The sequence below is a fragment of the Leucoraja erinacea genome, chromosome 2 (genome assembly GCF_028641065.1).
Source record: "Leucoraja erinacea ecotype New England chromosome 2, Leri_hhj_1, whole genome shotgun sequence".
NCBI lineage: Eukaryota > Metazoa > Chordata > Chondrichthyes > Rajiformes > Rajidae > Leucoraja > Leucoraja erinaceus.
The window spans coordinates 101,421,184-101,448,547 of record NC_073378.1 but is presented as its reverse complement, the minus strand read 5'-3'; the positions used below and the strand labels follow the sequence as shown (position 1 = coordinate 101,448,547).

General features: G+C 42.6%; 1 protein-coding gene across 2 annotated transcripts in view; it reads left to right on the top strand.

Moving 5' to 3' along the window:
* Positions 1-27,364, top strand: part of phf14 (PHD finger protein 14) — a 198,456-nt gene that overhangs the window by 142,656 nt on the left and 28,436 nt on the right. Inside the window, exon 17 of one of the 2 annotated variants that reach the window (XM_055662004.1) lies at positions 21,795-21,912. The exons of the other annotated variant lie outside the window; for it this stretch is intronic. Within the exon in view, the coding sequence (XP_055517979.1) occupies positions 21,795-21,912 (118 nt within the window). The remainder of the gene's footprint in view (positions 1-21,794; positions 21,913-27,364) is intronic. 2 annotated transcript variants of the gene reach the window in all.

The following is a 27,364-nucleotide window of genomic DNA, read 5'->3' as shown; positions in this document are numbered from 1 at the left end:
TCAATTTTTATCACATGATTTTTACAGTCTGAATGCATATACATCAGGTATTACCAATTTCATCAAGAAATGCATTCACGTCTACCTTCCAACAGAGCTAGTTAGGTCTATCGAAACCAGAAACCTTATATGAACAGGGAGACTTACAAGAACGATGACCGAGCATTGTACAAGAATGCCAAGTATAATCTCCACAAGTGCATCAGGGATGCCAAGAGAGGATTCCAAAACAAACTGGAGGCTCAATTCAATCAAGTGGCTGCCAGTTGACTGGTGGAGCCTGAATACAGGCTGTAAACCGGGGCGATCTCTGGCGATGACACATCTCTACCAGATGCCTTTTACATCTGTTTTGATCAGGCAAACAAAGCTCCACTAAGGCTGAATGCCCATTCCCCCAATGGCTCTGTTCCCAACAGACCAGCTTTACAAGGGTAAGCTGGGAAAGCAGCTGGTCTGGATGGAGTCCCTGGACAGGTTGTGCACTGATTAACCTGCCAGTCTTTGCCAATATTTTCAGCCTCTTACTTTAACAGTCTACTCTCCCCATCTTCTTCAGTGAAATTCCATAATTCCAGTTCTTAATAAAAGTAAAGTGACCTGTCTCAATGAGTACCACACAGTAGCTCCAATATTGCCTATAAGGACTATTTTGAAACATTTCCACAAATGTGGGCCATAACCAGTCTTCCAGACAATCTAAACCCCTTGTAATTTGCATGCAGGAAAAATAGATCTGTGGTTGACACCATTTCTCTTGCACTATATTTAACTCTGGATCACCCAGACAATAAGAACACTATGTCAGGATGCTATTCTGTGACTACAGCTCAACCTTCAACACCATAATATTGAATAAGGACCGGAGAACTGGAGAGGAGGGAGTCGACGACGGCAGCAGATGCTGAACAAAGGAACGGTGAGAACAGAGGGTTTTACCTTCTGCGCCCTCAAGGTCGGCTATGGGAGGCACCCCAGGGCACGATGGCTGAAGGTGGCCGGGTGAGGACAGGGACAATGCTATGCGAAACGATCCGGATGGAGGCGATAGCTACAACAGGCCTTTACATCCAGCTGCAACTGGGTCTTTGGAAATGCTGTCAAAACCTAGCAACTCTTGCATATGGACTAAGTGGGTTGTTTCTATACATTCTATACGTCCGCGTTTTTATTATTTTTTGTCTATGTTTCTATGTAGTTTTTGTTATTTTTTGTTGGGGTGTGTGTGTGGGGGGGGTGGGAGGGAGGGGGAAACTTTTAAATCTCTCCCTGCACGGGAGACCCGACCTTTTCTTGTCGGGTCTCCGTTATCGTTGGGGCTGCAACAAGGAGCGGCCTCCAACAGGAAGAGACCGGGGACTCTGGTGCCGACGACTCACCGTCACCGTCGCGGGGCTGGCCGAGTCCAGAGCGGGTGGAGCGGTGGAGGAGCGCTGCTGCTGCGGCCCGACCTCCGGAGATTCAGAGGCTTCAACTGCAGGTCTGGTGGACGGCGGCACCGGGAGCCCGCGGGTCCCTGGAGGGAGACCGCTTTTCAGGGCTCTCGCAACGGCGACTTCTCCCGCCCGATTTGTGGGATTGAAGAGCTCCTGGAGCGGGGCCTGACATCACCGCCCCGCGCGGCTTGGAATGGCCACGGGACTCTGCGAGCGCACGCCGGGGGCTCCAACACCAAGACCCGGTGTGCGACCTCGCACCACCCGGCGTGGCTTTAATGGCCGCGGGACAATTGCCATCGCCAGCCGGGGGCTTTGACTTTGACTCTGACATCGGGGGGGGGGGGGGGGGGGGGGGGGGAGAGTGCAGTGGAGAGAGAAGTTTTTTTTGGCCTTCCATCACAGCGATGTGATGGATGTTTATGTAAATTATGTTGTGTCTTGGGTCTATTTGTTTGTAATGTAATGTATGGCTGCAGAAACGGCATTTCGTTTGGACCTCAAGGGGTCCAAATGACAATTAAATTGTATCTTGTATCTTGTATCTTGTAATTGGAATGTGTGCCAATAATCCTTCTGATCTGCATGCAAAAATGATATTTCGCTGTAGCTTGGTAAATGTGATAATAAAGAACCATTGAATTAACGTCAGTAAGATGAAATAATTGGTTGTTGACCTCAGGAAGCGATGGGGTGAACATAATGTCACAGAGCTGGTGTGAGGGTTGACGACTTCAAGTTCCTAGGCATCTATATCAAGCAGCAACCCAACCTTCACACTGATGCAGTGATCAAGAAAACACAACGATGTATTTATTTTCATAAGTGGCTGAAAAGATTAGGCATGTCCATTCAGATTCTCTCCAATTTCAGCAGCAGCACTAGAAAATATTTTGATGGAATGCTACTCAGCCCGGTACGGTAACTGTTCTCTTGACCACCTGAATCTGCAGAGAATGGTGAACACAGCCCAGTCTTATCACAGGTCGGTCACTTTCTTCTAGCCAGTCCATCTTTATGGTGCGTTGCATCATGAAGGCTGGGTCTATTGTCAAGGATGCCTGCCACCCTGAGCAATCCCTTTTCTTTATTGTGCAGCAGCAGAATGTTTTGCTCATAAATATACTGTTTTACTCTGTGAGCTTCAAGTGACCAAGGAATTACATTGTACCCTGGTGCATGGGACAACAGACTAATCTGAATCATCTACACAGGACCAATTTACATTGGCCATTTAATCATCAAGCCTTTCGGAGAGCATCTGGAGGAAAACCATGCAGGGAAGAACATAAAATTTCTATATAAATAAATAGCACTGGAGGTCGAATTAACCACTATCCACGTATCACTGTGCTGTCCAAAGTCGTATATATTCAGAGATGTGTGTGTGTACCTTTACATTCAAGAGACAGAAAGTTAATATAAAAGTATATCTTGGAGGGCAAATGATATGCATAATATTTTTTGCCTGAATATAAAGATAGTCGTGTATGGCCAATTCGAAATATTGTGTTTAGTTTTGCGCCCCCTGCTATGCGAATTATGTCTTTGAGTTGAAAAGGATGGAGAGAAGATTTAAGAGCATGTTGCCATGACTCAAGGGTCTGAGTTATGGGGAGAGAATTGGGCTAGCCAGGACTTTATTCCTTAGAACGTAGAAGGCTGAGGGATAATCTTACAGAGGTGTGTAAAATCATGAGGGGAATAGATAGGATAAATAAACAAAGATTTTTCCCAAGGTAGGGGAATCAAGAACTAGAGGGCATAGGTTTAAGGTGAAGAGGAGAAAGATTCAATAGGAACCTGAGGAGTAACTTTTTCTCACAGAACGTGGTGGGTATATGAAACAAGATGCCAGAGGAAGTAGTTGTGGTGGGTACATTAACAACATTTAAAACACATTTGGACTGGTGTATGGACAGGAAAGCTGTAGAACATTATAGGCACACATGAGCAAAAGAGACTTGCTTAGATTGGGTATCTTTCTCTTACTCTATATCGTTGCCAGGTTGCAAGTTTTTGGTATCTCAAATTAATGTTTGGGCAAATGAAGAAGAAAGTAGGGCTAGTCTGCTTATTCCACTCGGTTTAATTGAAGGCTGCGATTGAGCAGAAAGCAAGCTATGAAATCATGAATTCATTATGATGACATTGTAACTTTGATTTTGGGCCCAATATAGGAACTATCCAATATTGCTGGGTGGTGGTGGTTATAACAAATATGTTTATTATAACCATATAACAATTACAGCACGGAAACAGGCCCTCGGCCCTACAAAACCGTGCCGAACAATTATTTTCCCTTGGTCCCACCTGCCTGCACTCATACCATAACCCTCCATTCCCTTCTCATCCATATGCCTATCCAATTTATTTTTAAATTATACCAACGAACCTGCCTCCACCACTTCCACTGGAACCTCATTCCACACCGCTACCACTCTCTGAGTATAGAAGTCCCCCTAAACATCTGTCCCTTAATTCTGAAGTCATGTCCTCTTGTTTGAATCTTCCCTATTCTCAAAGGGAAAAGCTTGTCCACATCAACTCTGTCTATCCCTCTCATCATTTTAAAGACCTCTATCAAGTCCCCCCTTAACCTTATGCTCTCCAGAGAATAAAGACCTAACTTATTCAACCTTTCTCTGTAACTTAGTTGTTGAAACCCAGGCAACATTCTAGTAAATCTCCTCTGTACTCTCTCTATTTCGTTGACATCCTTCCTATAATTGGGCGACCAAAATTGTACACCATACTCCAGATTTGGTCTCACCAATGCCTTGTACAATTTTAACATTACAGCCCAGCTTCTATACTCAATGCTCTGATTTATAAAGGCTAGCATACCAAAAGCTTTCTTTACCACCCTATCTATATGAGATTCCACCTTCAAGGAACTATGCACGGTTATTCCCAGATCCCTCTGTTCAACTGCATTCTTCAATTCCCCTACCATTTACTATGTACGTCCTATTTTAATTTGTCCTGCCAAGGTGTAGCACCTCACATTTATCAGCATTAAACTCCATCTGCCATCTTTCAGCCCATTCTTCCAAATGGCCTAAATCACTCTGTAGACTTTGGAAATCCTCTTCATTATCCACAACACCCCCTATCTTGGTATCATCTGCATACTTACTAATCCAATTTACCACACCTTCATCCAGATCATTGATGTACATGACAAACAACAAAGGACCCAACACAGATCCCTGAGGCACCCCACTAGTCACCTGCCTCCAACCCGACAAACAGCCATCCACCATTACCCTCTGGCATCTCCCATTCAGCCACTGTTGAATCCATCTTGCTACTCCTACATTTATACCCAACAGTTGAACCTTCTTAACCAACCTTCCATGAGGAACCTTGTCAAAGGCCTTACTAAAGTCCATATAGACAACATCCACTGCTTTACCCACGTCAATTTCCCTAGTAACCTCTTCAAAAAATTCAAGAAGATGAGTCAAACATGACCTTCCAGGCACAAATCCATGTTGACTGTTCCTCCTCTGGTTCTCCTCTGGTTAACTCTTACTGCATGCATCCAGTTGTGTAACGCTTTAAACACATGTCAAGCAATCTATTTGGTTGATGTGGGCGTTGTGGTTAAATAGTGCAAAGTAAAAGATTTTGAGGCATTTGCAAGACCAAGATGTACAGTACTTCTGCAGGGAAGTAGGTGACCTCACATCAATTACTGAGTGTATCTTCATTGTTCTAATTCCACCACAAACCTCAGATGCCATTTAATTCTTCACCACTTAATTACCAACAATTTTTATAAATTGGGACCAATGTTTAAGATTCGTATGGCCCAATACCCCTGCAAATACTTTGAAATGATCAAATTCGGTTAGCAGAGAATCATGTTGGTGCGTTCGAGTTAGATTCGAAGTGTTGTATTTCTCTAAGATTTCGCCAAACTGCTCCCGCCATCATAAAATTTAAGGTTTTACTTCAGAATTTAGAGAGTCAGGCCCTTCGGCCCACAGAGTCCATGCCGAACAGTGATCACCCTGTACACAAGCACTATCCTACACACTAGGGACAATTTACATAAGCTAATTAACCTACAAACCTGTATATCTTTGGAGAGTGGGAGGAAAACCAGAGCGCCTGGAGAAAATCCACTCGGTCACAGGGAAAGCGTACAAACCCCGTACAGACAAACCCCCATAGTCGGGATCGAACCCGGGTCTCTGACACTGTAAAACAGCAACTCTACTGCTGTGTTATTGTGCCGTCCTGTTTTGAACTGTTTGAACTTTAGCTACTTGCCTTGGTCAAGCTTCTTCATTTTAATAGGTTGAAGAGATATTCTGTTGTTGTCTTTTCTCAAACTCGATACACATCCATTAGGATACCCTGAGATTGTACGACTCAATTCAATCATTGTAAATTGATTCAAAGATAACACCATGGAACGATCCCAACAAACCTAGAATTAACTTACAAACCCACTCGACTTTGGGAAGCGGGAGGAATGCAGAGCAAATAGAGGAAATCCATGCAGTCACAGGAATAACACGCACACTCCACTCGAGATCAGGATCGAACCCGGGTCTCTGGTGCTGTGAGACAGCAGCTCTACCAGCTGAGCCACGGTGTTTGCCCATGGTGTTTATTTCAGTGCTCTGTCATTGAAAATGTAATTACCTAAGGTGAAAGATGAGAATGACCATTTCTGGACTATTTTTGTCAATGAAGAGTTTTGACTGAGACCCTGCCTCTCCTTCCTTCCCAATAACCTCACAAATGTTTCTATTCATTGGTCTCCGAAATCAACTTTTCATCTGCCTTCTAACCCCCTTTCACACTCCCTTACCTTCATCCTAGATCCCTTGCTTGTCCATCCCCTCCAGCCTGGTCCCAGTCCCAGTCAGCACATTTACATTTGTGGAAACATGCCTGTTCATTGAGCTCAGGTGGTACTGCAGCTTACAATGGCAGACCCATAATTAAACCCTCTCTAATAATTGTTCACAGCACCTACAAGCAGACATTACAGTTTCTGCACTTTCAACTGCCTCTCAACTGCAGATAAAAGTCGGCCCAGCAGTCGATGTGGAGAGTAATAAGCACTGTTCCTTTTCCACCGATCATAAAATCTGACCATCAATTTTTTTTAATTAAACCTTTGTTGGAGTCTGGTGGATAAAGAAAGACACTTGCAAAGAATGTGTTTGTTCATTTCAACAGTAGCTAAATAATGTGAAATTTGGATTTCTGTGTTATTGTTTGACGGACAGTAATTGATTTGTTACTTGCTGATGACAAGGAATTTAATTTGTTAATGTTCTGTAAAAGAGATCCATTGGATAGCAAAGTACCAGACGAATACTTTACTAGGATCATAATAGTATGTAATGAGTTCTCCCAAGTGAATTATCTGCAAATGATGATATGTACACCATGAATGCAATGAAGTGTGACGGAAACCCTGGGAGAATTTCGGATGTTCAGCATTGACTTTGAATTGATTTTATAATGTTTGGGTTAATCTCATATGTCTCTGGCATGGGGATTTTGCTCAAGTGACATCACATTTTATAACTGAAAAGCAAAACTCTTTCTCTTGTCTATTGAAGCAGTCCCTGGGAATCAGGTATGACTGGCTTACATTCCAGTACCATGAATTCTGATAGCTGATGGTAGATTATTGTCATGTGTACCAAGATTCATCGAACATATTTGTTTGCATGTTATCTGTCAAATTATGCTATACATGACTACAATAAAGTCATGCACATGTATAGCAGGTATTGCAAAAATAGAAATACCAGGGTATAGAATATAGTGTTACAGCCTTGTAGATTACATTTACAGAGAAAATGTTGAATGTCTGCAATAAGGTGTTGGAAGATTGCGACTGAGCCCTTTTTGGAGGACCTTTCACTAGTCTGAGAACAATGAGGAAGAAGCTGTTTCTGAATCTGCTGGTATGTGCTTTCCAACTCTTGTATCTTCTGCCCAACAGGAGAGTGGAGGAGAAGGAATAACTGGAATGTAAATTTGATTACATCAGCTGCTTTCCCAAGGGTGTGTGAAGTGCAGATAGAATGAATGGGGAGAGGTTGGTCTGGTTGATGGACTGGGCTGGTCTGCAAGTTCTGGCAGTCTGGGGCAGAGCTGTTCCCAAAACAAGCTGTAATGCCTCCTGACACGATGCTTTCTGTGGTGCATTTGTAGATATTGATAAGAGTCATTGGAGACTTAAGTCTTCTGAGGAAGTGCAGGTGTTGGTGTGCTTTCTTGGCCACAGCTTCATTGTGGTTGCTCCAGAACAAATTAGTGATATTTATACCAAGGAACACAAGACTCTCGCCAATCACTTCAGTACCATTTATGCTGATTTGGGCATGTACATCACCTTGCTTCCTGGGGTCAATAACTAACTGTTTCACAGCTAGTTATCATTATCACTCGCTATAATTGAGCGAGAAGATGTTGTCTTAACACCATGCTCTCTAAGCTCTCTATCTGCTTCCTGTACTCCATATTGTCATTGCTTGAGATGGCCACACAGTTGTGAGTATATAGGGAGTATTGTAAGGGGCTGAGAACACATCCTTACAGGATACCCATGTTGAGGATAGAGGAGGAGGATGATTTGTTGCCAATCCTCACTAATTGTGATATATGGATCGAGAGCTGCTGACTGTTAGGTCTCGGAATTTGGAAATTTGCTAGCTAATCATGTATTTGTATCACAATATTATTCATTGGATTTTAGATTTCATTCAGTATACTTCACAGTTATTCTTGTTTTTTCCCCCATTTACTTAGTTATTCACTCTAATTATTTACGTTTATTGCTGTTCTTCCATAAAGTCATACAGCGTGGAAACAGGCCGTTCGGCCCAACATGCCCATCTACACTAGTCCAACCTGCCGATGTTTGGTCCATATCCTTCTAAACCTATCCTGTCCATGTTTCTGTCCAAATGTCTTTTAAACATTGAGATGGTACTTGCCTCAACTACCTCCTCTAGCATCTCATTCCATATACCCAACACCCTTTGTGTATTCTTCATTTCTCATTGATTATTAATTGATCAATCTTCTTACTGGATAGCCAACCATTCAATTCAGTGTGTAGGAAGAATCTGCAGACGCTGGTTTACACCAAAGATAGACACATAATGTATTGTGTCGTGACCCTTCTTCAGACTGAAGCAGGATCTCGACCCAAAATGTCACCTGTTCTTTTTCTCCGGATATGCTGCCTGACCCAGCATTTTGTATCTACATTCAATTCAGTGTTTATTCCCAGCTTTGTGACTTTATAGCTCATTCGGAACTCTTCTTCATTTCTTTGAAAAGTGTCTTGGGATCTTAACTATCTTCGTAAGATAGCATACAAGTCCTGTTCAGCAATCAACTGAACAACAATCCCTCAGTTGAGATAATTGGCTGAATTTATGGCTCAGAGACGGAATAATGTTGTCTTTGAACAAAGCTTGGCACCTAATAAGATGATGTGGACACCCATGCAAAAGTGCTGAGGATTTCAGCCTCACTCTGGCTGATGAATAACAACCACTTCCTATCCTTGTGAACTCTTAAGCTCAGCGTTGAGTTTCAATGCTAACCCTGAAATATTGGCCTTGATGGAAAAGGATATAAATTTTAAAAACAGGTTTACCGGGACTGGTGTTCTGTGCAGTGTTAGCTACACGTTTAAAGAAGGATATACATGTATTGGAGACTGTGTGAACAAGGTTCACAATTTGATTCTGAAGATGAGGAGTACATGAGCTGGTTGGATCTATCATCATTAGAGTTCAGAAGAATGAGAAGTGATCGTATTGACACAGGCAGGATTTTGAGAGGGATTGTGGGCTGGATGCCGAGAGCACATTTCCACTCAATAATTGGGGGAAATTGTTTAGAGAAATGTGTCAGAAATTAGGAAATATTTCTTCACTCAGAAAGTCCGAATTCTTGGAGTTCCCTGAACAGAAATTTTGAAAGCAGTTTTTAACTGCTGTCATGAATTTCTGTAAATTGTGCTATTGAAGGGGTATGAATCTCCAGGCAAGGCCACATTTTATGTCTAGCGTCAATAAGTGTCAAAATCAAGTGTTGCGGTCTTTGTTTTAGATTTGTTAAATGTTACAAGATGTCAGAGGAGAAAGCAAAGTATCTTATGTTTGTGAATTGCATAGATCGTTCTTCTCTCTCCATAGCCAACCATTCTATTCAATGTGTAGGAAGGAACTGCAGATGCTGGTCAGATTTGCTGGTCTGGATGGATGTAATGTTGCTTGTGTTTGGAACAAAACACCCCAATTGTGTTTCGATGTCAACTCATATCGAGAAGTCATTACTCGTACCTTATTGTAGTAAGACAGCGGTTCTCATTTCCAAAACTGAAATACTGTGTAACAGTGAAATACAATCTCTTGCCAATCCTAATTTATTTTGTTTTATGTACAATATATGTTTTGAAAACAACTTCTAATGAATGCATAGTTAAACTCGAAATGCAGTAGAGTGAGATAACGAGTTCAGTGGGCTCTGGCCACTAATGGATATTAGCAGTGTCACGAATGAAAGGCAAGACTAGTCACAGGGCTGTTGGAGGGATGTGAGAAATAAAAGCTACTGATTAGTTAATTTAAATAGGATTTTTAAAAAGTTATTTTGTTGTTTTGTTGTTAAGTTTTTAAGGTTGTTAAATTTAAGTTGTTTTGATTGCTTAGTTCATCCCTTTTATATTAATTGAAATGTTACATGTGTTTCCACTTTTTTATTCATAGGACCCTTTGTCCTAGGAAATCTTTCTCCAATATGTTAGCACTAAAATGTCTGCAAACCAGCTGATAAGACATTGCAGGAAACCTAATAAGGTGAAATTTAGAATCAAGCTATGTTGCAGTCAATCTGATTGATCCATATGTTAGTTATCTGATTTACAATACAAAGTACAGTTCACCTTGATTGATCAGAACATAATTATACAATATGGTTCACCTCAATTGATTAGAATATAATTTTACTTCGAAGTCACGTGAGTGACTACGTGAAGAAGGGCCGTCCGTCTGCATGCGCGTCATTACGTCTGAACGCAACGCGCACGACGGACTGGCAGAGGCACTGCGTCCTCCCAGCCGTCGGGATTTTCAAAAAATAGGCGGCAGGTAAGGAAAGTTGAACTACTTACCTGCGTTCTTTCGGGCTTGAAGCTGTTCGTAATTTCAGAGCCCAGATGTCGAGGAGACGGTCCGCGGGGAAGTCGACTGCCGAAGACCGCAGCATTCCCAGTAGTGGGCGACGGTCTTGTTCCCGACATTACCGCCGGTAGCAGAACCGGCTGGAAAAGACGGTGCAGAAGGAGAGCTCCGTGGTGGTCCTGCGGGACGTAAAACCACACGCAAGTCTGACAGACCCGTTGACTCGGATGAGTCCGGGGAAAAGGGATACCCTCCCTCAACGGAGAGCGTCTGAGGACGACTCTCCCACAAGGAGCAACTTATGGAGAAGTTGCTCCAACAATGATCTGCTCCGAAGGAGGGAGCAGTATCAGCACGGGCCTCTACAGCAGACCGTGCCAGGAGCCTCACACATGAGGCAGCCCAATGTCTTCCCCACTGGAGGGGGAAGAACATATGGAAGAAACCACTCTGAATCAGAGTTCAAAAGCACAGGGGGGAAAACCTTCCCAGGGACAAGCAGAAGTAAGTAAAATAAGTACCTCTGCAATCATCCAGGTTTTCTATCACAACACTACTGGGTGCTTCCCTGGATGAAGATCTAGCTAATAATATCAATTACCTAGCATCCCATCAACTTTAAGACCTGGCCATGGAAGGAACCATGAACAGGTACCCCCCACCAGCTACTGTGCTTCCCTGAAGGTCCAAGCAGTGAACCATGTCATCTGGGGACAGATTGGACCTATCATCCGAAACAAGTAAAATTCCAGAAGGTATTAAACCTACTGGGGTCTGGGATCACATCATTTGCAGGAGGAGTGGAAGATGGACTCCTCACTGACAGAGAACAGGACACAATGGCACTATTGTGATATGCCCACTTTGAGAGAAATTGTATTCAGAAGAATGCAATCAAACCATCAATTAACTCAAAGTTCACTGTCCTGTGTAAAGCCAGCAATGTCCAGCCCGCAAACTACCTGTTCGGGGAAGACCTGCCGAGACAGGTACGGGATCTGGACGACGAGGCAAAAACGATCCGCCTAATAAGCAGAGGTCAGGTTACCCAAAAGGGTCCATCGCCAAGGATGCATCCTTACAGCTCTCTGCGTTTTACGCCTAGAGGGCCAGGCACTGGAGGAAGGCCCACACCGGAGTCAAGGTATTTTTAGGGGCAGGGCCCAGCCGGCCCACAGCGAGGATGAGGAGAGAACAACCACCAGTTCAACCTCCAAAACCTCGCGAATGAAAACCAGCGCCATACCGCCAGTAACGTCAGAGGTAAGTCAAACCAGTTCCTTAGGGAACACCTCAGACAAGCCTCACATACTGGTGGGAGGAAGGTTAAAATATATTTTGAAAGAATGGTGTTGGGTCACAATGGATCCGTTTGTACTGCACAGTGTAGAAGGGTTCAAAATTGAGTTCATTTTGAATTCATCACCACCCACAAAATTTTGCACGTAGGTGTTCTCTCAACAAGAAACTATGGATATACAGGAGGAAATTGGAACTTTATCTGACAAAAATGTCATTGAGAGGTCACATACAGAACCTCACCAATTTATATCCAATATATTTCTCAAAAGAGAGAAAAGATGGAGGGTCCGCATCATTCTGGACCTTACAGAACTCAAAAAACATATGTGCAATATAAACATTTCAAAATGGACAATATTGGAAGAGCAACTCAGTTGGTTTCCAAAAATGGTCACATGGCATGCATCGACCTCAAAGATGCATACTATTCGGTGTCTATTCACAAAGAGCAGGAGATATTTGAAGTTTAACTGGATGGGTAAATTATGGCAATACATGGCTCTGCCAAATAGGTTGACATCAGCTCCTAGACTATTGACTAAACTACTGAAACCAATTCTGGGTCTACTAAGCTCTCAGAACCACATAGTAATGGCATATTTGGAGGACATTTTCATTTTTGGAGTCACCAAGAATTGGCAGAAGCATCAGTCAAAGCAAACCAAAACCCTGTTGAAAGACTTGGTTACCTCATCCATCCAGTTAAATCAAAATTGACACCTACAAGGGTAATTGATTACCTAGGATTTACTATCAAACACAGTAAATATGTTGGTGACTTTGCCTAGGGGTAAACAACAAGATTTGAGTAAGCCTGCTATGACCTGATAGTCAAATACAAGCCATCTATCAGGCAAACAGCGGGTGTAATTGGCAAATAGTAGCTGCATTTCCAGCAGTACGTTACGGGCCTTTGCATTACCAGAATTTACAGCGAGCAAAGGAATGAACACTCAGATTCCATGCAGGCCAAATTGGCAAAACTATGGATTGCCAGCAGAGGCCATTGTTGAATAACTATGGTGGATAACGAACGTGAGACAGCTCAAGGGAAATCTTGCTCGAAAGCCATCGGTGGTTCTTCAGACCGATGCAAGAGGCTAAGGATGGGGAGCCACAAACACAGTCAAGAGCTGTGGGGGCAGATGAAATGAGCAGGAGTCTGTAATTCCCCAACACATGGAATCAATTACCTAGAATTGTTGGGGGCACAATATGGGCTCAAGGTTTTCTGTAGCAACATGCAACTTGTGCTTGTTCAAATTCAGATTGATAACACCACAGCGGTAGATGGGGAAAAACCAAAGGCAACACAGCTTTAGCATTTCCAAACCAAAGGCAACCAAGCTTTAGCATTTCCAAACCAAAGGCAACACAGCTTTAGCATTTCCAAACCAAAGGCAACACAGCTTTAGCATTTCCAAGCTATATTTTCAAACCACACTAAGGGCACTGACAGGTCAGTAAAACCACTCACAGTTTAGTGAACATGTGTTCAGTGTTATTCACAGCTCAGACTGAAAGACGTCATTCACTCGCTCCCCCATCTTGCAGAGATTGACTGAGGCACTCAACACTTCCGGGTTTTATAGTCCCTCCGGAAGGGGCATGGCCTTCAGGAGAGAGAATCTCAACATTTTTATTTTTAATCGATGGGAAAAATACTCTTGCCCTGCGCAGCGGAGGGTGACTGAATAAGATGGCCAAAAATCACAGCCGTAAGTGGCAGCGTTTTTTTCGAAAATCAATATACAGGAAGTGGTCAAGATCAGACGTTTAGTAATATAGATAGATAGATATGATGTAGAAGATGAACAAGAATTAGGAAATGAAAAGAGAAATAAAATCTAGAGTATCATTTTTAACAAATACATAAGAATATAGATAATTTTAGTTAGAGGGAGCAAATACATGATATTTAGAAAGAGTTTTGTTGGGCTAACTCAAAAGTAATTCAATTAAAGCATTGAAATAGTTAAATCTGCATCTATTTTAATTCTAAGTCCTTTCAATGGTCCTTTAATGGAAATTACAAAGTACAACATTATCACCCGCACTTTAAAATGTTTAAAGTTAAGAAAAGTTCTCCAACACACCAATGCTCGAAAATTAGTGGTTGCCTGGGTGCCATTGACCACCCAACGTGCTGCCGGGCAACCTATACGCCGAGTCATTTTGCCCGGCTTGGCACTGCAGATACTGGTTTGTACCCAAGATAGACACAAAAAACTGGAGTAACTCCGCGGGTCAGGCAGCATCACTGAAGAAAAGGAACGTGACGTTTTGTGTCGGTGACTGCTAGATTGCGGGGCAAAGATACTAGGTGCGGGGTGACGAAGGGTCGGAGCGAATGACGGGCCCCGTACAGCGGCAGCAGCGGCCACGACAGCAGCTCCATCTCCTCCTCCCTGATAGCGGCTGCTGCTTACAAATCCGCTTACGGCGCTTTCAAAACAAACCCTCCCGCACGCCGAGGCCGGAAGGAGGGAGGGACGGAGGGGGAGGCCTCGGCGTGCGGGAGGGTTTGTTTTGAAAGCGCCGTTAGCGGATTTGCAAGCAGCGGACGCTATACGGGAGGAGGAGGTGATGGAGTCGCAGCCGCTGCTGCTGCCGCTGTGCGGGGCCCATCATTCGATCCGACCCTTCTGAAGCAGCTGCACATTGGATCTTTGAGCTGCACCACTCGGCCTCGCACCTTGCTGTTGGCTGGTGGAGGAGGGGAGGCGGTGGCGAGGAAATCCCAACCGATTCCCCCTTTGGCGGCGGCACTTAGCAAGGACAGGGACAGCCAAGGTAGCGGGGCGATGTTGTCCGAGGAGCGCTGACCTTCCTTCCTCCCCACCTAGCACCCCCTCTCTCTCTCTCTCTGCCTCCCACCCCGCCCGCCCCCTTATCCTGAGACCCCTTCTCTCCATCCCGCACTGATCCCCATTCTGCCCTCTATTCAGTCCTCACTGACACCCCCTGTGCTCCCCCCCACCATCTTCATCCTGCGCTGATCACCCTAACCACCTCCACCTCGCATTGATTCCCCCCCCCCCCCCCCCCATCCATCCTACACTGGTCTCCCAAGTCATATCCTGTACTTCCCCCCCTTCCCATCCATCCTGCATTTCTCCTCCATCGATCCTGTACTGATCCCCCATCCATCCTGTACTAATCCACGCATTCATCCCGTACTGACCCACCCTCATTTATCCTGCACCTTCCCTTCATTCATCCTGTAGTGATCCCCCATTCATCCTGCACAGACCCTCCGATCCACATTGTACTGACTCCCTCCATTCATCCTGTGCTGATCTACCCGCCCCCATCCATCCTGTACTGAACCCCCCATTCAAGAAGAATGGGGGGAACAGTCTGAAGAAGCGTCTCGACCCAAAACGTTGCCTATTTCCTTCGCTTCATAGACGCTGCTTCACCCGCTGAGTTTGTCCAGCACTTTTGTCTACCCCATCCATCCCGTACCTAACCCCCCCATTCAACAACCCCACTGACATCCCCCGTGCTCTCCCCTCATAATTTTACCTACTCCAACCAACACATACTAATTCATCTGCCTCAATCCATCCATTCTGCACCGACTGCCTTCTAAACCTCCCCCACCCCCCGCCATCTATCCACCCCACACTGATTCACACACACCACCCTTCCCTGACCCTATTGTGCTGGAAATGTCTTCAGAGCGAACATTGACTATGTTTGATAATGGAATGCAATCAAATGTGTTTTAATTCCCAATGTTATTATTTGTTTTAGTCCATAAAGATGAATTAATTCAATTGTGAACATATCAAACATTAAAACCGCAGTGTTCGATTGTCACTGCTACCATTGACACGTTATTACAGAAATAATTTTAACGGCAAATCAATGCTCTTAATATGGAGTATCAGTACTGTAGTTAATTAATGAGCAACATTCACAACTTCTCCAGTCTGAAGAAGGGTTTTGGCCCGAAACGTTGCCCAATTCCTTCGCTCCATAGATGCTGCTGCACCTGCTGAGTTTCTCCAGCTTTTCTGTGTACATTCACAACTATACGTTGGATTTATCCAGGTTTTACTTCTACAGTCGATCATATACATCACAAATTTGGTCAGGGATATTTCAGTTGAAATTTTAATGTTAATTCTGAAGTGGGAATGATGGAAACAGCATTTATCAATAATTTTTTTTTAATCTGGTGCGTACAAACTGGATGTCTTCGTTGCTGTTCACAACACATACATCTAATCTGAATGTCCGGTAATGTGGCGTTTTGACACATTTAAACATATTACCAAAAGAACATTTGCTGCAGTTATGTCCTTTGGCCATCTCTTGTCAGTTAGTGTAATGTTTAACCTGTCAGATGGGTATAGTCGGTTTTAACAGCTATTATCATAAAATGCCTATAAAAATGTCCTTGCAACCTGTATATTTTGTTGTGGATAAATTATGTGGGAAGCGAGTGTTTCTGTACCAATAGCAATAACGACCCATGCTATGGCCATGTCATGGTAATTTTCGGTCCTTCACAGAAAACATGCTTGCATCAATCTGTAGTGTGCATGGTTAAGCATATATGTTACCATCGTTCAGGATTTATTGACACAGGTTGATCATACGCTGAATAATCCAACCACATTTTAGTTTGGAAGTGGAAAGAACTAATAGAAATTGCATTAATTGCAATGTATAATTGACTGGGTTTCAGCAACTAAGTTAAAGAGAAAGGTTGAACAAGTTAGGTCTTTATTCTTTGGAGCGCAGAAGGTTAAGGGGGGACTTGATAGAGGTCTTTAAAATGATGAGAGGGATAGACAGAGTTGACGTGGATAAGCTTTTCCCACTGAGAGTAGGGAAGATTCAAACAAGAGGACATGACTTGAGAATTAAGGGACAGAAGTTTAGGGGTAACATGAGGGGGAACTTCTTTACTCAGAGAGTGGTAGCTGTGTGGAATGAGCTTCCAGTGGAGGTGGTGGAGGCAGGTTCGATTTTATCATTTAAAAATAAATTGGATAGTTATATGGATGGGAAAGGAATGGAGGGTTATGGTCTGAGTGCAGGTAGATGGGACTAGGGGAGAATAAGTGTTCGGCACGGACTAGAAGGGCCGAGATGGACTGTTTCCGTGTTGTAATTGTTATATGGTTATATGTTATAAAAAGAGTTGAGATACTGTCTTATAATTTTGCTGCATGTCATTGTGGGATATATCATGTCTTGATTGGTGAATATGTTTAGTTTGTGACTTTATTTGAAGCAGAAATAATATGTGAATGCTTCATTGAGCATAATTCCGACTGGTAACTACACACTTCATCCGAGTACATTATCTCACGCGTCATGCAAACCGTCTTAAATGCCCACCTAAACTGTAATTTGGCAACCTAAAAAGCTGCCAAGGTTGCCCGGCTGGCAACAGGGAAAAAAAGTTAAGTGAGAGCCCTGCACACCATTCAATTTCTGTGGCATGCACACTTGATATCTATGACTCATGATGCAGTTGTTTCTGCTTAAAATCCCAAACCCTAGCATAAACGTGGCATACATATACTTTATTAGAATAATAAAGTATATTAGCTATTTCACTTTTTACCTGATATTCATTCTCCAATTGTCATGTTTTATTCATTTCTCCAGGACCTGCAGCTGATCATTTCTTCTGGAGGGGAGGAGGGGAGTTATGATCCTCATAACTCATGACAATTAGAAACTAACTAAAAACGCATCTTAAAATGTGAAGCAATTCAATGGTAAAGGATATAGAGCTTATACAATAGAAGTTAACGAACGGCAAATTGAAATACCAAGTTTCATTTTAATTTATAAGCTCAGAATTTTGCTACCCCAGAACACACAAGGCCTATATCATTGGTATACTAACATAGAGGTTATGTAATGTAGCATGGAAACAGGCCACACAGAATCTGCACCATTCATCAAGGCCATTTATACTAGTCCTCCATAAATCCCATTTTAATTTCCCCATATTCCTATCAATTATTCCTAGATACCACAATTTATCCATATATTAGGTTCATTAACTTATCAACATGACTATTTAATCTCCAAACAGGAGTTTAATTTCCACTGTGATAGCTGTGAAATTGAAATACAAATTATTAGAGGACTATGGCCATAGTCAACAGTAGAACTGTACTGATTCCAGGTCCACTTTCTCAGGGAGTATTAGAGATGGGCAATAAATGAGAGCATACCACATCCCATGAATGAGGACTTTTTCTTTTTAAAAAGCATCTGCACAGTATGTGGAGAATGCATAACCTTTAAAGAATGGATGGACTGGGACATAGGCAGGCAATAATTCCAGGTAGATAATCTAAAACAAAACTGAAAGATGCTAGAAATACTCAGCTGCTCAGGCCACAACTGAGGGAAGAGAAACGGACTCAACGTTTCAGGTCAGAGGCCTTTTATCAGAACTGAAAAAGAGATGTTAGATACTCTGCTTTTATTAGATGAATATTTTTATCCAACTTGACTTTCCAATACAATATCAGCCTGAAAGAGTGTCTCGACCCGAAACGTCACCCATTCCTTCTCTCCAGAGGTGCTGCCTGTCCCGCTGAGTTACTCCAGCATTTTGTGTCTACCTTCGATTTACAATACCAAACATATATTGAAATACTTTGAATACACATTTGCAAACCGACAAGATTAAATCTGAGCCAATGTTTCAGTAATGACCCATCGTCAGAACTAGTGAAAGATTAATCCAAAATGTTAACTTTCTCCACATCTTTATTGGCTTGTATAAAAATGTTTCCATAATTGGTTTAGTATTTAATAAACCGAATAGTTAATTTTGAAAGTGACATTTTTTTTAACCCTGGAGGCTATCTCAATTGTGTAGGTAGGGTGATGCCAGAGTACTAAACACTAAATGGTTTATTTCTCAGCCTCAATGCACACCCATTTCTCCAATCATCATGCCCCTCTCCCTCCCCCCCCCCCCCCCCCCCCCCCCCCCCCCTCTGTTTCCTTCCATCCACATCCCTCTGGCTTTACATTCCACTCATTTTACTCCTTTCATTCTCCTTTTCATCTCTTGCTTTTGTCCACCCACCCACCAATCTGTGTCACCTGTCCATTCCTTCACCAGATGCAGCCTGACCCACTTAGTTACTCCAGCACTTTGTTTTTTTGCTCAAGATTCCAGCATCTGCAGTTTCCTGTCTTCCCATAATATCAACATTGTCTGGATTAGTACATTTTATTAAATTAAGAAGTCAGCACCTGCAGTTCATTGCATCCCCAACTCGAAAATAAGTCAATGTTATATTCATATTTCTGTTTATTAACATATACTGTTCTTCAAGCTTGCATTGGGCCTTGTTAAAACCGCAGAACCATAGGTAGGAGTGGGATTGAGATTGAAGGTTAAATTGACAGAGTGTAAATTGACTGGAAATGGTGATGAAATTCAAATTCTGATCATAAATTCTAGGAGCAGAATTAGGCCATTTGGCCCATCTGCCGTTCAATCATGGGTGATCTACAGTCCCCTCCATAATGTTTGGGAAAAAGACCCATCAGTTATTTATTTGCCTCTGTACTCCACAATTTGAGATTTGTAATAGAAAAAAACGCATGTGGTTAAAATGCACGTTGTCAGATTTTAATAAAGGCCATTTTTATACATTTTGGTTTCACCATGTAGAAATTACAGCAGTGTTTATACATAGTCTCCCCATTTCAGGGCACTATAATGTTTGGGACACAGCAATGTCATGTAAATGAAAGTAGTCATGTTTAGTATTTTGTTGTATATCCTTTGCATGTAATGACTGCTTGAAATCTACGATTCATGTACATCACCGGTTGCTGGGTGCCTTCTCTGGTGATGCTCTGCCAGGCCTGTATTGCAGCCATCTTTAGCTTATGCTTGTTTTGGGGGCTGGTTCCCTTTAGTTTTCACTTCAGCATATAAAAGGCATGCTCAATTGGGTTCAGATCAGGTGATTGACTTGGCCACTCAAGAATTGACCATTTTTGAGCTTTGAAAAACTCCTTTGTTGCTTCAGCAGTATGTTTGGGATCATTGTCTTGCTGTAGAATAAACCACCGGCCAATGAGTTTTGAGGCATTTGTTTGAATTTGAGCAGATAGGATGTGTCTATATACTTCAGCAGTTGTATCAATGAATATGTAAGCCAGCACCTTCAGCAGCCATACATGCCCAGGCCATAACACCCCCACAACTGTGTTTCACTGATGAGGTGGTATGCTATGGATCTTGGGCAGTTCCTTCTATCTTCCATACTTTGCTCTTGCCATCATTCTGATATGTTAACCAGTCCCTGCGAACCTGTACTGTCTCTGCCTGCTTCAAAGTCTCCATTATTGTCCCTGTACCCAAAAAGGCAAGGATTACTGATCTTAATGGCTAGTGTAGCACTGACCTCTGTAGTCATGAAGACCTTTGAAAGGCTTGTGCTGGCCAAGCTGAAAAATATCACAAACCCCCTGCTGGACCCTCTGCAGTTTGCATATCGGGCCAATAGATCTGTGGATGACGCATTCAATCTGGGCCTGCACTTCATCCTCCAGCACCTATACCACCAGAGGACCGATGTAAGTATTTTGTTTGTTGATTTTAGCTCTGCATTCAACACCATTGTGCCAGAGCTACTACACTCCAAACTTTCCGAGTTGACCGTGCCTGAACCCCTCTGTTGATGGATCACCATATTCCTGACAGACAGAAAGCAGCATGTGAGGCTGGGACATCTCGGACCCGCAAATCTTCAACATAGGAGCACCGCAAGGCTGCGTACTCTCCCCTCTACTCTCTCTACACCAATGACTGCATCTCCATTGACTCCTCTGTCAAGCCTCTCAAGTTTGCGGATGACACAACCCTGATTGGACTGATCCAGGATGGTGAGGAATCTGCCTACAGACAGGAAATGACACAGCTGGCGTCCTGGTGCCATCGCAACAACCTGGAGCTCAATGCCCTTAAGACAGTGGAATTGATTGTAGACTTTAGGAGAGCTCTCACTCCACTCACCATCAACAACACCACAGTCATATCTGTGGAATCTTTTAAGTTTCTGGGAACCATCATCTCCAAGGACCTTAAAGGGGGGGCCACCATCGACCCCACAGTCAAAAAGGCCCAACAGAGGATGTACTTCCTGCGGCAGCTGAGGAAGCACAATCTGCCACAGGCAATGATGGTCCAATTCTATATGGCCATCGTAGAGTCTGTCCTCACCATCTCCATTATGGTCTGGTTTCGTTCAGCCACCAAGCACGACATCCGGAGGCTGCAGCGAATCATCCGATCAGCTGAGAAGGTTATTGGCTGCAACATTCCCTCCATTGACCAACTGTACACTATAAGGGCCAGTAAGCGAGCGGGTAAGATCATCTCTAATGCCCCTGTCCCACTTAGGAAACCTGAATGGAAACCTCTGGAGACTTTGCGCCCCGCCCAAGGTTTCCGCGCGGTTTCAGCCTCGTTTCCATTCGGTTCTTTGGCTTCGACTTCTTTGCTTCGGCTTCTTGTCCGTCGGCACCACGTCCGGGTACCATTAAACATATCTGAGCAATTACAAACACCCGTGAAGCCACGTGTCCAAACATTATGGTGCCATGAAATGGGGGGGACTATGTATAAACACAGCTGTAATTTCTACATGGTGAAACCGAAATGTTTAAAAATGGCCTTTATTAAATTCTGACAATGTGCACTTTAACCACATGTGATTTTTTTTCTATTACGAATCTCAAATTGTGGAGTACAGAGGCAAATAAATAAATGATGGGCCTTTGTCCCAAACATTATGGAGGGCACTGTAGATAGATTAAAGTTTGCATCGTAAAACTGATTTGATCTGTAAATTATTTTCTTGTGCAGATGTGATGAATGCAGACTCTGCTACCATTTTGGTTGCCTCGATCCACCCCTGAAGAAGTCCCCAAAGCAGACAGGCTATGGCTGGATCTGTCAGGATTGTGACTCCACGTCTTCAAAAGTAAGATTAAATGCATGCTACCTTAGAATTCACTTCAGTACACAACACTCAAAGATAGTGCGTGAAAATTACCTGTCAGGAGTAATTTGGAAATCCAGCTTAGTCTTAGAATGCTTAAATATCTTTGTCAGTTTTGGAGGGAATCAAAAATGGTATTTAATTTCTTTCAGCCATTTAACATGGAATGGGTGATCTTAAAGTAAAAGTAAAAATACCCAATTACTTCCATCTTGAAGTTAGTAGAAAAGTCCAATTCTGCATTGTTGATAAATTAGAAGGAAGAAACACAAACTTTACCAGTGGTCAACCTTTCAAAGTTTAACCTCCGTTGTTTCAGTTATTTCAGATAACAGAAAGTTAATTAGTTTCCTCCGTGTCATTTAATCTTTGTGTTAAAGGAATGTGCAGTACTAAGCAAAATGTTCGAAGTGAGGAAGTAAATTTATTCTGTTCCAATGTAGATGTCTTCAAAGTCTTCCTGCTGTGTCAGCTTTCTAACACGTATGAATTCTGTAACTTGGCCTTGCTCTGCTAGGCAGGTTATTAAAACCCAAGGCCTTCACAGGATATAAGTGGAAAAGTAATAAAAAAACTGCAGATGCTGGAAATCTGAAATAAAAGCAAAGGATTCTGGAAAATTTAGCAAGTTGGCAGCACCAACAAATAGAGAAAGATAGCATTACAGATTGATCATCTTTCAACAGAACTATGAAAAGTACAAATCAAACGTATATTACAGAGAATGGTTGAGTTTAATAATAATAATAATAATACATTTTATTTTTGGGCGCCTTTCAAAGTCTCAAGGACACCTTACAGAAATTAACAGAAGAGAAAAAAACATATAGTCGGAGTAAAATAAATAATAAGGACATCACCAATACACAAATTAAAGACAGAAATCGCTCCAAAGACAAAAAAATCAAAAAACACAATGTGAAGAGAGAGCAGCGGCAGCTAAAGCGCGCCAGCGTCCACTCTCCCTTCCGACAGCCATCTTGGACACAGACTAACATGTTAACTTAACATACAGAAAAAATCATCCCCCCACAATGGATACCACTGTGGGGGAAGGCACAATGTCCAGTCCCCATCCCCAGTTCACCCAAAGTCAGGCCTATTGAGGCCACCGCTATTGCCTCTGCGGGGGCCCGATGTTCCTGGCCGTTCTGGCTGGGTGTTGTTGCCCCGGCGTCGGGAGAGTCCTCACAGCGGCTGGGCCACCTGGAACGGCCGCTTCCTAGCTGGAGATCGCGGCTTCCGAAGCCGACAAGGCCACGCAGACCAGATTTGACCAGATCAAAAAGAAATGTTAATGAAAGGGTTAATTGAATAGCACAAGTGGTGGTGTCAGATGAGAGAAGGTGGTAATAATTTGTTAATAGTAGCTGATCTGGCTGCAGGAGTTGTAAATAAACTTTAAAAATACATGGATTGTGTGAGCCAAAATATTGCAAATGATGGAAATATAAAATAAAGCACAGTGCTGGAAATACTCAACATATGTAGGGAAAGACAAATGTACTTAACATTGCAGGTTGATAATCTGCCATCAGACCTGGCCTGTTGCGATCCAAACTGATTATCTGAAATTCTAAGGGCTGCAACTGTCAGAGGAACTGCTCTGTGCAGTAGTCAACCAATCTGAGTATGGTTTCTGCAATAAACTATACGGAGACCGTATTGTGAGCACTGAATGCAGTACACTAATTAGAAGATGTGCATGGGAATCATTGTTTCATTTGGAGAAATCACTGCAACCAGAGAGCAGTCCTGAACTACTGTCAGTCTACCTTTGATTGGACTTTACTGGTTTTACCTTGCACTAAACATTATTCCCTTATCATGTGTCTGAAAACTGTGAATGACTTGATTGTAATCATGTACTGTCTTTCCACTGACTGCTTAACACGCACCAAAAGCTTTTCACTGTACCTCGGTACACATAACAATAAACTAAACTGAAACTGAATCTGTCGATGATGGGAAGGGAGACAGAAAAGTGAAATGGTGCATTCCCTTCACTTTCATAGAAAATTGTGATGAAGAAATTATCTTTGTCAATGTTGTAGATGGAAGAGTGGGCAAGGAGTTGCAGGAGGCACAATCTCATGAACTGCTGAAAGGGACGAAAGAAAGTTAAACTTCAGGGTGGTATCACACTGAAAGTGGCTGAAACTATAAATTATGATCAGTAATTCCGGAAGTGGAAGACTTGAAGTGGAAGATGAAGTCAAGGAAATCCAACACCCTGCTCTGGGTGGCGTAGAGAGGTTAAGAATAGTGCAGGAGATGGTGCAGAAGTGGTTGAGAGCCTTGTCAAGCCTGATGGAGAGGGGAAACCACAATTGTGGAAAAAGGAAAACACCTTGGTTATACTAGTGTGGAAAGTGTTACTAATTTTATTTTTAGTATGTTTTATTATTTATTATTTATTTATTTTTATGATACTGCCTGTAAGGAAAATTCATTTTGTTGTCTCTAATTGATACAATGACAATAAATTTGAATACAATACAATACAATACAATAATGGAACATATATAATGTAGCCAAACAAAGCTGCAGGATGGAGAGGAATCCTTTCAGAAAGCAGCATAGAATGGAACAAGGAAATAAGCCATTTTGCCACCATGTACATGCCAACCAATAGGCACCCATCCGTTTGGGTCTACATGTAGTCGGACTAGCCTGGGAGCATATGAGCTTGTAATGGATATTGCCCCTTCAGCTATATTATGAAATAGAGCCAGAAATGCTTCAATACATCCAAAGGGAAGGTAAGGCACTGTTCTTCAAGCTTGCATTGGGTCTTGTTAAAACCGCAGAACCATAGATAGGAGTGGGATTGAGATTGAAGGTTAAATTGACAAGTGTAAATTGACTGGAAATGGTGATGAAATTCAAGTTCTGATCATAAATTCTAGGAGCAGAATTAGGCCATTTGGCCCATCTGCCGTTCAATCATGGGTGATCTACAGCCCCCTCCATAATGTTTGGGATAAAGACCCATCATTTATTTATTTGCCTCTGTGCTCAACAATTTGTGATTTGTAATAGAAAAAAACACATGTGGTTAAAGTACGTGTTTAATAAAGGTTTAATAAAGGCCATTATTATACATTTTTGTTTTACCATGTGGAAATTACAGCAGTGTTTATACATAGTCCCCCCCATATCAGGGAGCTATAATGTTTGGGACACAGCAATGTAATGTAAATGAAAATAGTCATGTTTAATATTTTGTTGTATATCCTTTGCATGTAATGACTGCTTGAAGTCTTGTTTTAGGGGCTAGTTCCCTTCAGTTTTTTCTTCAGCATATAAAAGACATGCTCAATTGGGTTCAGATCGGGTGATTGATTTGGCCTCTCAAGAATTGACCATTTTTAAGCTTTGAAAAACTCCTTTGTTGCTTTAGCAGTATGTTTGGGACCATTGTCTTGCTGTTGAATGAACTGCCGGCCAATGAGTTTTGAGGCATTTGTTTGAATTTGAACAGATAGGATGTGTCTATACACTTCAGAATTCATTATGCTACTACCATCAGCAGTTGTATCATCAATGAAGATAAGTGAGCCAGTACCTTCAGCAGCCATACATACCCAGGCCATAACACCCCCACCACCGTATTTCACAGATGAGGTGGTATGCTTTAGATTTTGGGCAGTTCCTTCTCTCCTCCATACTTTGCTCTTGCCACCACTCTGATATAAGTTCATCTTCTTCTCATCTGTCCACAAGACCTTTTTCCGTATCTCCCATCCAATCTGACTGAGCTTGAGCTATTTTGCAAAGATGAATGGGCTAAAATTTCAATCTTTAGATGTACAAAGCTGGTAGAGACATACCCCAAAAGACTTGCAGCTGTAATTGCAGCGAAAGGTGGTTCTACAAAGTATTGACTCAGGGGGGCTGAATACTTTTGCACGCCACACTTTTCAGTTTTTTATTTGTAAAAAAATTTGAAAACCATGTATCATTTTCCTTCCACTTCACAATTATGCACCACATTGTGTTGGTCTATCACATAAAATCCCAATACAATACATTTACGTTTGTGGTTGTAACGTGACAAAATGTGGAAAAGTTCAAGGGGTATGAAAACTTTTGCAAGCCACTGTAAGAGGGAGTTAGATGTGGCCCTTGTGGCTAAAGGGATCAGGGAGTATGGAGAGAAGGCAGGTACAGGATACTGAGTTGGATGATCAGCCATGATCACATTGAATGGCGGTGCAGGCTCTAAGGGCCGAATGGCCTACTCCTGCACCTATTTTCTATGTTTCTATATCCAGAGAAGAGTGTTGGTAAGCCATAAGCTAACAGAGATTTGATGGCAGCATTGAACTGGGCGGACACAAAGGGAGCAGCCCAGGGACAAAGCACACCCTGGAGTGTTGAGTCCTTTGGGCTTGGCTATCTACCCATATTTTCGTGTTTGGTTGGATTGGGTAGCAAAAATTATGAGCTCAGGTTAGATTTAGTTTAATCACACTAAGGTGAGGTTCGGATCAGATTTTAACTTAAATACCAAAGCAGACCTCTACCACAATCTTTCCATTTTTAATGTTCTGCTTTGGCGTTTATCTTTTGAGCTTCAGTTTTTACTTGGAGTAAACATTTCCAAGAATCTTAATAAGCTCCATGAGAAAGCTGTTTGGACTGTTTTGCTATTTAATAACGAGTTCTGATGAACCTTCTGGTGATTATAGAATTTACAAATCATTGCATGAAAAGCTCGCTGCCAGTTGTTTATTTAATAAGTATTGTCTGCGTGATTGTTGCCAGCTTCTCACAGCTTGATGCTTGAATTTGATTTTAAAGATAGTAATTGTTTGTTTGGATTAACAGTGCACTAAGTATAAAGTCTGATGGCACAAGTGATTGTAGATGGTGGGATCTGGACCAAAACAAAGGAGGGCTGCTGGAGAACTGTCCAATGGAGGGAAATTTGTCCAACTGTCCAACAAACTGTCCAATGGAGGGCTGAATGCCCGAGCTGCAGTTAGTGAATAGCTTCTGACATGGGTGTTCTTATTGTTGAGATGATCCAGAGCTGAAGTTAGTGCAAGAAAGATGTCTTCCATAGAAGTTTTTTTCCTGTATGCTCATCGCATAGGGTCTGTATTGTCCAGGAGACTGGTGCAGATGTGGGCCATTGCCAGCCTTTTGAAGCACGTCGTTGTGGCCATTGTTAGAACTAATGGGCAGTAGACATTGAGACAACTCAGTTTACTCTGGGACAGGAGTGATAGAGGTTTCCTTAAAGCAGATGGGGACAGTAGAATGTTGAAGTGAGCGGTTGAAGGTGTCAGCAAGGACTGGACGTTAATTAATTCACAATTTCAGAAACCATCCACCCAGGCCAGCCACTTTCCGAGCATTTACCCTCGTGAAAGTGGATCTGACTACTGCCATCGAGATGTACGGGACAGAACCAGTGGGGCATCGG